The sequence below is a fragment of the Sinocyclocheilus rhinocerous genome, unplaced genomic scaffold, assembly GCF_001515625.1.
Source record: "Sinocyclocheilus rhinocerous isolate Xijiao unplaced genomic scaffold, SAMN03320098_v1.1 scaffold112, whole genome shotgun sequence".
NCBI classification, from domain to species: domain Eukaryota; kingdom Metazoa; phylum Chordata; class Actinopteri; order Cypriniformes; family Cyprinidae; genus Sinocyclocheilus; species Sinocyclocheilus rhinocerous.
In genome coordinates this window covers 366,766-379,904 of record NW_015644008.1, presented here as the reverse complement: position 1 = coordinate 379,904, position 13,139 = coordinate 366,766, and the positions used below count along the sequence as shown (strand labels likewise).

At 35.6% G+C, this 13,139-nt stretch overlaps 1 protein-coding gene and 1 long non-coding RNA gene across 2 annotated transcripts in view; both read right to left on the bottom strand.

The window, feature by feature from the left end:
* LOC107757806 (nuclear receptor ROR-beta-like) overlaps window positions 1–3,598 on the bottom strand; it is a 19,060-nt gene extending 15,462 nt beyond the window's left edge. Inside the window, exon 1 of the mRNA XM_016575390.1 lies at window positions 3,339–3,598. Within this exon, the coding sequence (XP_016430876.1) occupies window positions 3,339–3,345 (7 nt within the window). The 5' untranslated portion in view covers window positions 3,346–3,598. The remainder of the gene's footprint in view (window positions 1–3,338) is intronic.
* Window positions 3,599–5,645: 2,047 nt separating this feature from the next.
* On the bottom strand, window positions 5,646–12,018 carry LOC107757817 (uncharacterized). Its single transcript, XR_001641967.1, has 3 exons — window positions 11,933–12,018; window positions 11,571–11,828; window positions 5,646–5,677 (listed from the first exon to the last, which is right to left on the bottom strand). It is a non-coding gene; the product is annotated as an uncharacterized LOC107757817 (long non-coding RNA).
* Between the last annotated feature and the right edge of the window lie 1,121 nt (window positions 12,019–13,139).

The following is a 13,139-nucleotide window of genomic DNA, read 5'->3' as shown; positions in this document are numbered from 1 at the left end:
ATATCGCATTTTGCGTAAAATTAAAAATTGACTTTTCAATACCGACCAGATACAATACTGATTTTGGCAGAAACTCAATATTTTTAAAAAATGGCGTTTATCGCATTTTGGAACCAAACTCTTCATATATATATATATATATATATAGAGAGAGAGAGAGAGAGAGAGAGAGAGAGAGAGTATATATATAATAGTAATGTAATAATTAATTTATGTATAAAATTAGACAATAATTGTATAAATTCAATAAAAAACATTTTAAAGAGGTCATTCTTTTTTTTTAATGGATTTTCTATTAAACCTGCTACATTAGCCGTTTAAAAACAGTTAAACATTTAAAAGTGATTCTTGAAGTGTTTCCAGTGCACTTCATGAGGAATCCTGACCTAAATATACCTAATGTACTCATCTGTTTCATATTAGCATCACTGAGGGATCATGATCCTTTAGTTTCTACAGTCTCTTACGTTATAAATGCCATCTGTGTGATATAATGGAGAATAAACAAAAAAAAGACAGATGAAGAATGGAATTTTTATGTGCATGGCAATTAAGGAAAATGGTTCAAATCCACTTTAAGTGGCAGCCGCTGTTATCTGTGTTTGGGTATGGTGCTGTAATCCAATCAGCTTTGAGAAAAGAACACTTAAGCAGTAAAGTCTAACTTGGTGACATAACACAAGACGGCAGATAAGATTAAGCAAAAGAGCACAACCGATAAGCATTCAGGTTAATGCAAAAGGAGCCACTGACCCAACAAATATCACAAGAACAACCTCAAACTTCTATTTCAAAGCCTTGTACTGACACTGCATAAACTTCTAAAGTAAAAACAATCCTTTAAATGTAGACAATTGTGTATCGTTTTTCATTTTTGACTTAAGCGTACGTAATGAGGTGTAGCCATGTTTCTAATCGCAAATTAATTTTCCCTCAATGATGTGTCTGTCTTGTCACAGTGATGAGCAGAAGGGTTTCTGGTCACATGGTTGGCATTTGTAGGCCAGAGTAAAGAGCAATGATTTAACACCTCACATCTTTTACATAACACATACCCGATGTGAAATCCTGATAGCTTCATGCAGATAGAACAGACTTACACTGTAGTTTCTGGTAAGACAGCCGGTCAGTGTGTCAGTAAGTCACTTTTGGTTTCTGCTGTCTGGTCGTCATGAAACCAACATAATTCATGCCATGTTCACTTTAAAGACCGCATTGATGCCAAACCAAACAGTAGGAGAGGCAAACGGCAATGCTCTAAAATAAGATCCACTCATCTAATGGCTCTAAATGGGAAAACAGCTTCTTTTATGTATGTATTAGTCTGTGTGCGTTTTATTAATGTGAAACGATTATCGTCATTTTAGTGTTGACTAAATAAAAAGAAAGGCTTATTATTAGAACAGAGAGGATGTGAGTTACATGAAGACCGATGACACAAAACAGACCATGCAAAACGTCCAGGATTTATATTAAAAAAAAAAATTCCTGACAAAGTGCAGATCTGCTCTTTTTCAATAGAGTACATATATAACCCGCTACAGCCTTCCTGTCCTCAGCTGCCCTGTGAACATGAGCCACGCTATGTATATTTAAACACAGCCCCACCTCACTACAGTATGTCTGGACATGTACGCCTGCAACTGCCTTAAACATTTGTCCAGAGAGCAAACAAAAAGGGAGAGACAAATAATCACTTTGAGCTTACAGGCAAAGAGTTTGGATCATTAGTTAAATTATGAAGAAAAATGATTATGATTTAATATTTACTCAAACCCAGGTGAAGAGTAAGAAGAAGCCAAGAAGCTAAGGCTAAATAATTCTCTGTTTTGTTAAGATTTTGCAAGGAGAGACAGAATTAGTTCATTTAATAATTAATGAATGCATTACGTTTTCACAAAAAAAAGCAAAAACTAGGAAAAAAAGAAAGTGCAGAGTGGTATTAACCATGAAGTGTAAACTTGTCATTGTTGTGGTAAATTACTGTCATAGTGATTATGATCAGTTAAATTTATAATATATTTTAATAAATAAATACTATGCACCTGAATTATTATTATTACTTGTCATGTCATACTTGTTGTTGTCATGGTAAATTTCTGTCATAGTGCTTATAATCATTTAATTACATATTACATTTAATTATAAATGAATGAATGCTTTGCTCCAGAATTTAAATAATTTCCCTATGTGAGAGGAAAGAAAGTACAGAGTGGAAACTGTCTGGAAAAGCAATGTGTTATGTATTTTATCATCATGATACATAAATATCTGCTGCTGAGAAATAATCTGTCAAGAGTTTTGGGGCTCTCACTAATTTTATAATAATATTTTACAATTTTTATTATAAAATAATATATAATACAATAAACATTTCCATATAATAACTACATTTGTAATTAATTTTATATGTAATTAAATTCATAACATGATATTTTGGTATAATATAAAAGCATAATAGAATTTAACTTGACGCAACAATGGGTTTAAATTTTGCATATTTTGTGTACAACTGTAATTAGGCGAGACTGTTGTAATAAACGCTTTTTATTGTCTATATCAAGATCGGAGTTCAAGTTCAAACTCAAGTTCATGATGGAAGGCAAAGGCGCGGCGTTGCCACCATCACCAACAGACCGCATGGGTCTGCACGGCTCCAGAAAAGCGCCTCCCCTCGTTCGCGCTCTGTCTCTCCCTCATTCCCTCCTGTGAATGCTGTGTAATGCTCAGTGACATAACTACGTCAGTAGAACAGCAGGTTTGAGCGCTGCTCACACGGCCGGCCATGCTGCCCAGCGAAAACAACAACACGCAGCCGACACCTCCATCTCCAACATTTACACTCAACAACATCACAAGAACCGCATAAAGCGAGGATTTACCTCACAACAAGTCGTGTTTAGAGAAACATTAACGTTTATTAAAGTGACTGCAAGCGTCACCACATTTTATTCACCAAATACATGTAGTATTTATATTTTCAGGGGATATATTATTGCTCGATACAGAAAAACATTCCACTAATTTGACTCTCATGACGTAAAAAAACAATCCTGTCACACATGCCAGAATCACGGCCTGCCGCTTCGGTGTAAGAATTCCATGATTTTGAAACATTTTTACATCTTACTATGAATAACTGTAACGTTTGACAAAGAATGGAACGCCAAAAACGCGTTACAGAGTAACAAGTGGCCGCGCGGCAACTGTGACAGGAAAGCAGTGCATGAAACATTTCTATAGCTAAATGCTTAAAAAACTATTTAAAGGGCTTTTTAAAAACAACATGCAAAGTTGACGTGATAGTTACATGTTATGCAGTGCTCCGAATATCTTACCTCTCATTTTGACCGCGGTTTCTTGATTCTCCAAAGTTCATGGGGTGCGGAGCAATATTGTTCGGACTAAGTAGCTAACATAAGACAGCTACCTAAATGAAACTTTTCAGTTCCGGCTGTGAGCATTATTAAGAAAATAAAATATAAGCGAGCTCCTCAAAGTAAATTCGCGTCTCTAAAGGTCTGCTGTTGCGCTCTGGGTACAAAAAACGAAAGTCGCTTTCGACGCGTGTTGTGGCGCGGTATGAATCGTCGTCGTCCTCCCTCTCTCCTCTCACTCTACCCTGCTAACCTACTTTCAGACGCGTGGACTCTCACATGATCTCACTGCCGCGCACTGCTCACGGGGACGCGCATCCAGTCAGCGCTTAAGGTGGGACTATATTCTACTATATTACTATATTACTATATTCTATAGAATTCGGCCATTCAGAGTGCTTTTCTCATTGTAACACAATCGAATTGAATTAATTTAATGTAAACAAGGTTCAAGAGGACAAAGGACTTTGTCATAAAGGCATAAAATAATTACATAAATTATTAATTCTATACATTGCATAAAATATTTACATTTACAAAATTCTCTACATTTTAATGCAAAAAAAAAAAGATAAATTAGAAATTAATATTTGTCAGTTAATAAATAATTAATAAGGTTATGAGGGACCAACAAAAAAAAATACTATGGAATTCAATAGCTACCGTCAACTCTATGGTTTTTAAAGGGGTCATATGATGTTGCTAAAACTAACATTATTTTGTGTATTTGGTGTAATGAAATGTGTTTAAGGTTAAAAAAACACATTATTTTCCACATACTGTACATTATTGTTTCTCCTCTATGCCCCGCCTTTCCTTTCTGAAACGCTTCGATTTTTACAAAGCTCATCGGTCTGAAATAACTTTTATAAAGAATATTTCTTTGGATTTGAGACTTTAGTCTTTGCAACTTTACAGATCTTCTTTATGCACCAAGAGCTTGTAACACTCCAAAGAGAAAGTAAAAATTTAAATCGCATCATATGACCCCTTTAAAACAGGTTTGGAACAAGTGGACGGTGAATAAATGATGACAGAATTTTCATGTTTGGGAGAACTATCCCTTTAAAGTCATTATTAATTATGTTACTTTCCTGTTAAACAGGCTACTATGAAGCAGCTTTGAAACAATCTCTATTGTATAAGGCGCTACAAAAATAAAGGTGACTTGGAGTAAATAAGCCTTGGCTTGGCTTGTCTAATGTCAGCTAACTCACTGAGTCATTTTACAGTGTACAGCTCACTGGAAACATTTGAAATGTCACATTTAAATGTTGGTTGCGTTTAAAACTATATAATCAATGCCAGTTCTTTCCTATGCGCACGCCACCAGACACCCATTAAAGAGACAGGATTGCTCTGCAAAATGGCCCTTTTATTAATCAAACCAGGCAGAAGAAATCCCTCAGCCAAAAGGCATAAATGAGAGCTGGTCCTATAATAGTTATGGCAGATGGTTATGTAATCCTTGGAGGCCTGCTGGAGGCTTGAACAGACTAATTATTCATTATTAATTTATTTTTGAGGGGGCCATTAACCCTTTAGTGAGTCTAGAGCTTATCAAATGAAATATTGTCAAACTCTTATAGTTGCAAAGGAGATATAGTAATTATATTTGAACATTTCAGACAACCAAAAACACGTGTTCCACGTTATATCAACACAATCCAAGCACCTGGGCACCAAATAATGAGCCAATATGTGAGAGAAAAACACAAATCCACATGCGCCTCCATGTGCATTTGATCGGTGCAGCTTTCAAAATCCTAAATGGCAATGATGAGAAGAGAGTGACTGTGTGTGGAAAAGCGTGGTGATGCAATTCTCTGGCAGGGCTCTTATGAAACACAGAGAGAAGATTACAGTAAGTAGGTTAGTGGAACAACCAGAGAGCACACAGCATTCAATGCGGCTCCCTGTCCTGTTTATTTCTATTCGTTCAGCAGACTGGCCTGCTGCGCCCCCTGCTACTATCTATCTTTCATCTCTCCTCTCATCCGCTCATATCTGTCTCTCTCATGCAATAAACATCACGCTTGCAGAATTCCACCCATAACATAACAGCCAAAGAGTTTTATTCCTGATTAAACACGTTATGGATGATAACGTCGATATAAAAGATGTCTATTGGAACATCTTTTGCCTTGTTAAGTTCTTTCGATTTTCTACAAGTGTTCCTTCATGCGTGTTCGGTAACTAATAGCAACAGCCTTGACATTCTGACCCTAAACTATGCAAACGCAGTTAGCGAAAGGATGGGGGTAGGGCTGAGTCAATCCAATCGCTACAACGGGTTTGATCTGTAGAAACAGTGAGACAGAATATACAGTGGGTATAGAAAAGAATCGTAATAATAATTTGCTAATAATTATAATAATAATAATCTTATTGTATTTGTATGACCAAAAAGTAAGATGAAGTTAGCTTGTAACGTAAATCTTTATAACAGAATAGCAGAGTATTTACATGAAATGCATATAAATGCCAGCTGTTGCTCTATATTTCCTAATAATATGTCTTAGTAAGATTACATTTAAATGCTTAGTTTTATGATCAAAGCTCTGTAGTTTTTACTATGGGGGCAAAACATAATGCAATGCAACACAATGGCTGACAGATGAACAAATAAGCACTCCTCAAAAGCCTGATGGTTCATATTTGATACTCACATTTTAACATAATTTAAGTTTCTTGAATCAAGTAAGTGTTCATCTTGAAATATTACAAACAATATAAAAGTTATTCTTACGTTTACTTTATAAAAATCAGTAAAGATTTCACAGCAATAAGACAGATGAACCACAAGCTAAAAGTGGACGTTTTTACAATTATAGCCTATTAAAAGGCATTTTATTTGCTAAAAAAGAATGAGCTATCAATCAGGTGACAGATATAATGTGGAAGATCATGCACAACTTTCAGCAAAGTTTTGATCATGTTGATCAGATATCTTAGAAATTTGCATATCAAATATGATACAGTAAGCTTTAGGTTTAAATATAAAATATTTGTAAAAATCATAAAAAAAAAAAAAGCCCTTAAAACACAGTCTACTAACCACAACATCTATCATCTACCCAAAAAAATCTGTTAATATTAACACGTTTTATTCCTATGGAAATTGTATAGTTTTCTAAAACAATTTGTCCGTGTCTTGATTAAAATCATGCTGTTTTCTTTCTGAAGGCACTGACCGGCTTTTTCACTTCTAGTTGGTAGAAGCAGACCATGAAGCGAATGATTTGTCTGTTCTAGTATCAACAGTATTAAACTCGTCCAGCAACATTTGTGATTTGGACATGAATGAAACCTCAAATCATAGCTTACGTGAGGAACCCCACATTTAGGAACCGAAATATCATAGAGATGTGGAGGTGGAATGGTTTGACTTGAGCCCGTAACCAATCACATACACTCTCAGAGAGAAAAAAAAGGTACAAAAGCCTTCAAAAGGTACACATTATTTTCCCCAAAAGGGTACCTTAAACATAAAACATTAGTACCTTAAACATACAAAGTAGTACCTAAAGTGTACATATTAGCACCTAAATGGTAGCCTACATACAGTATTAGCACCTTTTAAAAGGGTTCTGCCCCAGTGACAGCTTTTGTACCTTTATTTCTGAGAATATAGCAATGATCCAGAACATCATAACCACAACCTAGAAACCACCCAGGACACCTTAGCAACCATTTGGCACCATGCTGGTATCAAGTCAAGTTTTACATGCTTAACTACTCACATTTTCTAAAGAAAAAAACTAGTATAATAATGTAATCGTACACTCTCAGAAAAAAGGTACAACACTGGGGTGGTACCTTTTAAAAAAAGTATACTAATATGTACCATTTATGAACAAATATGTACACTTTAGGTAATAATATGTACCTTTAAGGTACCAATATGAACACTTTAGGGGTAAATTAGGTACAAAGTGTAAATTTTTAAGGTACACTGTAAAAAATGATTGTGATTTTAACAGTAAAAGACTGTAAAAATGCTACAGTAAAAACCTGTTAACTAGTTTTTGGAAGTGAAAAAGAAAAAGTCATTGTATAATTTACAGTGAAAAACCGTAAATTGACACTCCCAGAATTCCCTGCATGACACTTCATATTTGATGTTTTTGTTGTTGAAATAACATGTTTCTTCTTAGTTTTTTCTTATCAGTTGTGTACATTATGGTTTAATCTTACATCTAATGTTGTTAAATGAATGTTTATTGCATTATTTCAGTATCATGTGTGTCACCATGATGGGGTTTAGTGTTTGTGTGAATGACACTGTGCACCTTCTATATATAAGTATTGCCCTCCTCAGCTCCTAGAAAAGCTGTTTGTGATGAGCTTTGGTTCATGACTTTCTCATCACCTGTTTTTGGTGGTTATCAGTGCATTACAATGGTTCAAAACAGATATTAGTACTTCAATATGTTGGTTTATTAACATTACATCAGTTAATGAAATACGGTATTTTATTGTGAATTTAAGTTAAGTCTGTAAAACCTAAAATGTTGCTACCATATTTTTTACGGTGAAGTTCTGGCAACCACAGCTGCCGGTATTTTACCGTAAAAGTCACAGATTTTTTTTACAGTGTACCGCCACAGTGACAACTCTTGTACCTTTTATTTTTTCTGAGAATGTTTGACAAATAATACTAATGCGTTAAAAAAAACACACACACACACACACACATTGCAACAGAGCCGTTGATGAATAGAGTGAACAGACTGATCATAAACTCATTGTACTGGGGAACGATGTACTGATGAGGTGACTGATGGGTAAATCCTCACTCTCGCTCTCCCAGTAACCAAGATGGAGGTTTGAGTGTTCACAGGGATTATGTTTGATCCTGTCTTCGCATGGCGCCATAATCCCGCTCCCCTCCTGCCCCCCCTCTAATCCCTTGCTTTTCTTCGATTTCAAAAGCTCTCTAATCTCCACTGGCTTGAGGCTGTTTATCTGATTGGACTCCAGGCAACACGCTTAGAGGTCACTGTGTCAGTGAAAACATACTCCCTCACCTTGTGTTCTCTCCTCCCTCCTCATTCTTCTCACCTTTCATTCTCTCTTGTCCCGTTCTCCTCTGTCCTTTTCTTTATTCCTCTCTTCCTCATTCTCCCTCAGCACTCATCCTCTTTGTCTCTTGGGCCACATGCAATGCACAATTTTAGATATCTTTGTCAGAATCTATTCCTTATTTAAAGGTATTCTGTAGATGTTAAAGATATTTCCTAGTATCTTTTATAATATTTGGCCAGGAATCACAATTATATACACTTAGTAGCTTTGTATGCATTTCAAGATGTGGCTTAGTGGTAGAATCCTTACTCTGATACTTTGAGCTATGTTCATGTGAATTCAAGTTAGTTTAAGTCTGGTTCTCATGGTTTCTCAATCCCAGTTACTTTTTTAAGTGATCAGACTTACAATAATTGCCGGGAAAGAAAAAAAAAACCATAGGCTCGATCTGATTGCACCTGAGCCATGTTAAAACCACCCAAAATGCCCTAGTAAATCAAATATTCTATCGACTGCATAGAAATACCATTACCAACAGAAAAAAACATTCAAAATACCTTAGCAACTGCATTGCAACACCCTGGAAACTACCCAAATGCCCTAGCAACCACCAAAATGATGATGATTATTATTATTATTATAAATCAGAGAGGAAAAATTGAATAAGAAATCTGCAAAAATGGCAATTTCTATTCATACCGGTGATATTTTAGTATTATGTACGGTATATACTATTATAATATTTAAAATTAATAATAATATTTAAAATATTTAATATTTATTTATTTTGATTTTAGTTTAGTTCATTTAGTTTTTTTTAGTTTAGCTTAGCTTATTTAGTTTTGATTTTAATTTTAGCGTTTTAGTCATTTTAATGTACTTTTTCTTAGTTCTTTTTATATTTTTCAACTCTATACAACTTAAACCTTTTTAAACCTAATTTCAACCTAAAACCTTTTTTTGTATTTTATTTCAGCTTTATTTCAATAGATGAAAACTATTTTTAATCGTTTTAGTTTTAGCCAACAACAGCAACACTAGTCCATACACAAAGTCATAGTAACGTAGCTTCGACACACCTTTGTGGAAAAGCTTTTTAAACATAACTCCACCTATTGATTCAGACTTCACACTTGTTAAATATCAGGAACATGATGTAATTGTTATCTGCGGGCATGAACCAACCTGCCAACTACAGCCAAACCCGTTTCACAAAAGCTAGTTTGACCATCAAAGAACGATCTGTCTTTTACCTCAAGAAACAAACAGTGAGAAAACATCAACACCTGCAGTTTTAAAGTGAAATGAGGAGGGACAAATCACATTTCTATCTTCACTTGACTATTGCATTCTTCAACAGAACTTGATGTAATACAAGGGAAACTTCCAAACGAGATTGTATTGTTGTAGAATATAGTATGACTGGCATGTGTGGATTTGCTCAACAAAGCATTTGACAACAACATCTGCATTTCTTCTACCTTCACAGAGAACAATATGCATGCTTAAAAAATACTAAATCACAGGAATCTGAACATCAGCAATGACAGTCACACCCATATGAAGAGAAAAACAAGCAGAATGTTAGAGTTTTGACCCATTTGGAAAAAAAACATCACCACACGTACTGCATGTCGCCAACAAGTTGGCAAACAAAAGCGGACACTAGTGATATCTCTCTGATTTGTGTGGCAAATTTCCCTGCAAATGTTCTGGCGGTGAGAGGAAGCAGATGCTTGCGGAGCCATTGAGAACACGTAGAAAGGGCAGGGACGGAGTTGCTGTGGAAACGGGTGAGCAAGCAAGCCTGTTTACCAGCGTTGAGTCAGCCAGCATGCCGTGCCATGTGAAGCTGACCCATATAGCGGCAGGGACAGGCTGATTAGCAGCAACACCCACTCGCCTCCTTGTTAGTGTACACTAAAGCATGCATACACACAGCTCTAGTATTCTTCCATTTTCTAAAGAGCTCAAAGATACAGATAGCCTAATAGAGTTGAACATAGCAACACTGACACGGTTATTGAACAGAATTGAAACACCACTGAGCAGAATCTTCTGTAGAGCTGCTTTACAGCTGAAATTGAATTTGTTTCTTTTTTTTAAACTAAGGTGCTCTAAATTGTTGTTAGAGCCTGTTAGGTGGTCAAAAGTGTCCTATGATCTCTATGATGTCTATCCTAGGTTATGTCTCAGATCTGATGCCTGTGGGATTTTCCAACCCGTTTTATGACCTACACTCTTAAAAAAACCCAAAAGGTGGTGTTTGGCAGTGATGCCATAGAAGAACCCTTTTGGGTTTCCTAAAGAAACTTTCAATGAACATGTCCATTTTTTTCTTAGTTTTAATAATCTAAAGAACCTTTTTCCACTAAAGAACCTTTTGTGAAATGGAAAGATTCCATGGATGTTAAAGATTTTTCAAGGAACCAAAGATGCCAATAAATAACCTTTATTTTTAAGAGTGTGCTAGATTAAAAACTGTAAGGTTGGTCAATAACAAAAGTAATAGCACATGATTTCATGATCCTCAATTATTTTAGTTATATTTTATGTCTGTAAACTGTAAAACATTTTTTGAAGTTGTATATACATAAATTGAAATGGAAGAAAATACTACTTCAGTCTCTCTTCTTCAAAATTTCATGTTTAATTCAATGTGTTATCTGCCATTTCTTTGTAATTATTTATGAAATTTACTAGCAATTTGTGAGTGAAAATGTTTTTATTTTCTATTGCAGCACACATAGTGTGGGATTGAAATGAAGGAAAAAGGGTATGAGATGAGAAAAAAAATTTTTATTTCAATGCTTTTGTGTTTCCCCCCCCCCCACAATTTTTTTGTGTTTGTTTGCTAAACTAGTGATGGAAACAATGTGAGGTGGGAGGAAAAACTATTCTTCTTGTGAGTGAATGCAAAGTTTCTCAGGGGAACACAAAAAAAAGTGTTATTTATCCATCACCATGCCTGCTTAGAGACTCTCTAAATTACTAATAAAATAGACAGAAAGAAAGAGAGAGAGAGAGAGAGAGAGAGAAAGAAAAAAAGAAAGAAAGAAAGAAAGAGAAACACCCCACATCTCTTCCTGTTTATCTCAATTAAACACAACTAGTTTCTGTCACTCTGATACTATTTTCTATATTTTTTGCTGCTCTCTCTCTCACCTTTTGTTCCCTCCATGTCCTTCTTTCAAACAATAGCACCCCATCCTTCGAGCTGGTCTCCATGGCTACAATTGTTCTACTTCCTTTTAATACCATCATTCTCACTTTCAGTTAAACAAGACACTCTCTCACTTTCAGTGTTTCCTCTTTCTCGTTCGCTCTCGCCTTGAGACTTCTCAAACCTCAGGGGTTGTTTAGAGGTTACACAGTTTCATTTCATTCTCCTCCCACTATCAGATTCCAGAGAATCGGTGAATTCTATAAAAGAGAGAGGGAGAAACAGAGAGATCTAATGCGTCCCGGTGGTCAGGGCTTATGTAACAGCTCTCTGAGGTATTAGTGCTAGCTTAGCATATTCATACCGCACTTGAGCTGATGTAGGATTCCAAATCAGTATTCACAGCGAGCGGCGCATGCAGCAGGGCCACGCCAGCACACAGCATATATGGAAATCGCCCAACAGTTTATGACAGCAAGCACGCTGTGCTTCACACTGGAGAGAGAGGGAGAGAGAGAAAACATTTATAGCATATTAGCAGGAAATTAAACCACAAATGACCATATGAGGGTGAACAGAATGGATGAACAGAAAGACAGACAGATATAGATAAAGACAGAACAATAGGCAGATAGACAGAAGTGATAGACAGACAGATACAATATACAGAACAATATATGGAACAACAGACAGAAAGACAGAACAATAGAACAACAGACAGAATGATAAGAGGGATAGATAGAAAGATAGACATAATGAAAGACAGACATACAGACAGATTGATAGAAAGAATAGATGATAATATATAGATAGATAGACAGACAGACAGACAGACAGCATTCTTATTGGGAAAACAAAGTGAAACCTGTTCAACAGGTAAATCAATGGGCAGACAATAAATGATGCGCATTTTCATAAACTGGTAATTTCTCTGTTTTTGGTGATGAGTAAACATGATGAACAGCAGCAAATATTCACAGCTTCATTAGCACAATGTGTGAATGTAATGTGAGAGCGCTTTGAGAAGTCATGATAAAATATGTTTTTCAAAACGCTATAAGCATCTTAAAGATAGACAGAAGTGATAGACAGACAGATACAATATACAGAACAATATATGGAACAACAGACAGAAAGACAGAACAATAGAACAACAGACAGAATGATAAGAGGGATAGATAGAAAGATAGACATAATGAAAGACAGACATACAGACAGATTGATAGACAGAATAGATGATAATATATAGATAGATAGACAGACAGACAGACAGACAGCATTCTTATTGGGAAAACAAAGTGAAACCTGTTCAACAGGTAAATCAATGGGCAGACAATAAATGATGCGCATTTTCATAAACTGGTAATTTCTCTGTTTTTGGTGATGAGTAAACATGATGTACAGCAGCAAATATTCACAGCTTCATTAGCACAATGTGTGAATGTAATGTGAGAGCGCTTTGAGAAGTCATGATAAAATATATTTTTCAAAACGCTATAAGCATCTTAAAATTAGTGTGCAAGTTCCTCAAAAAAATCCCAATAAGTAGATACCAGCAGATTAGATGCAAA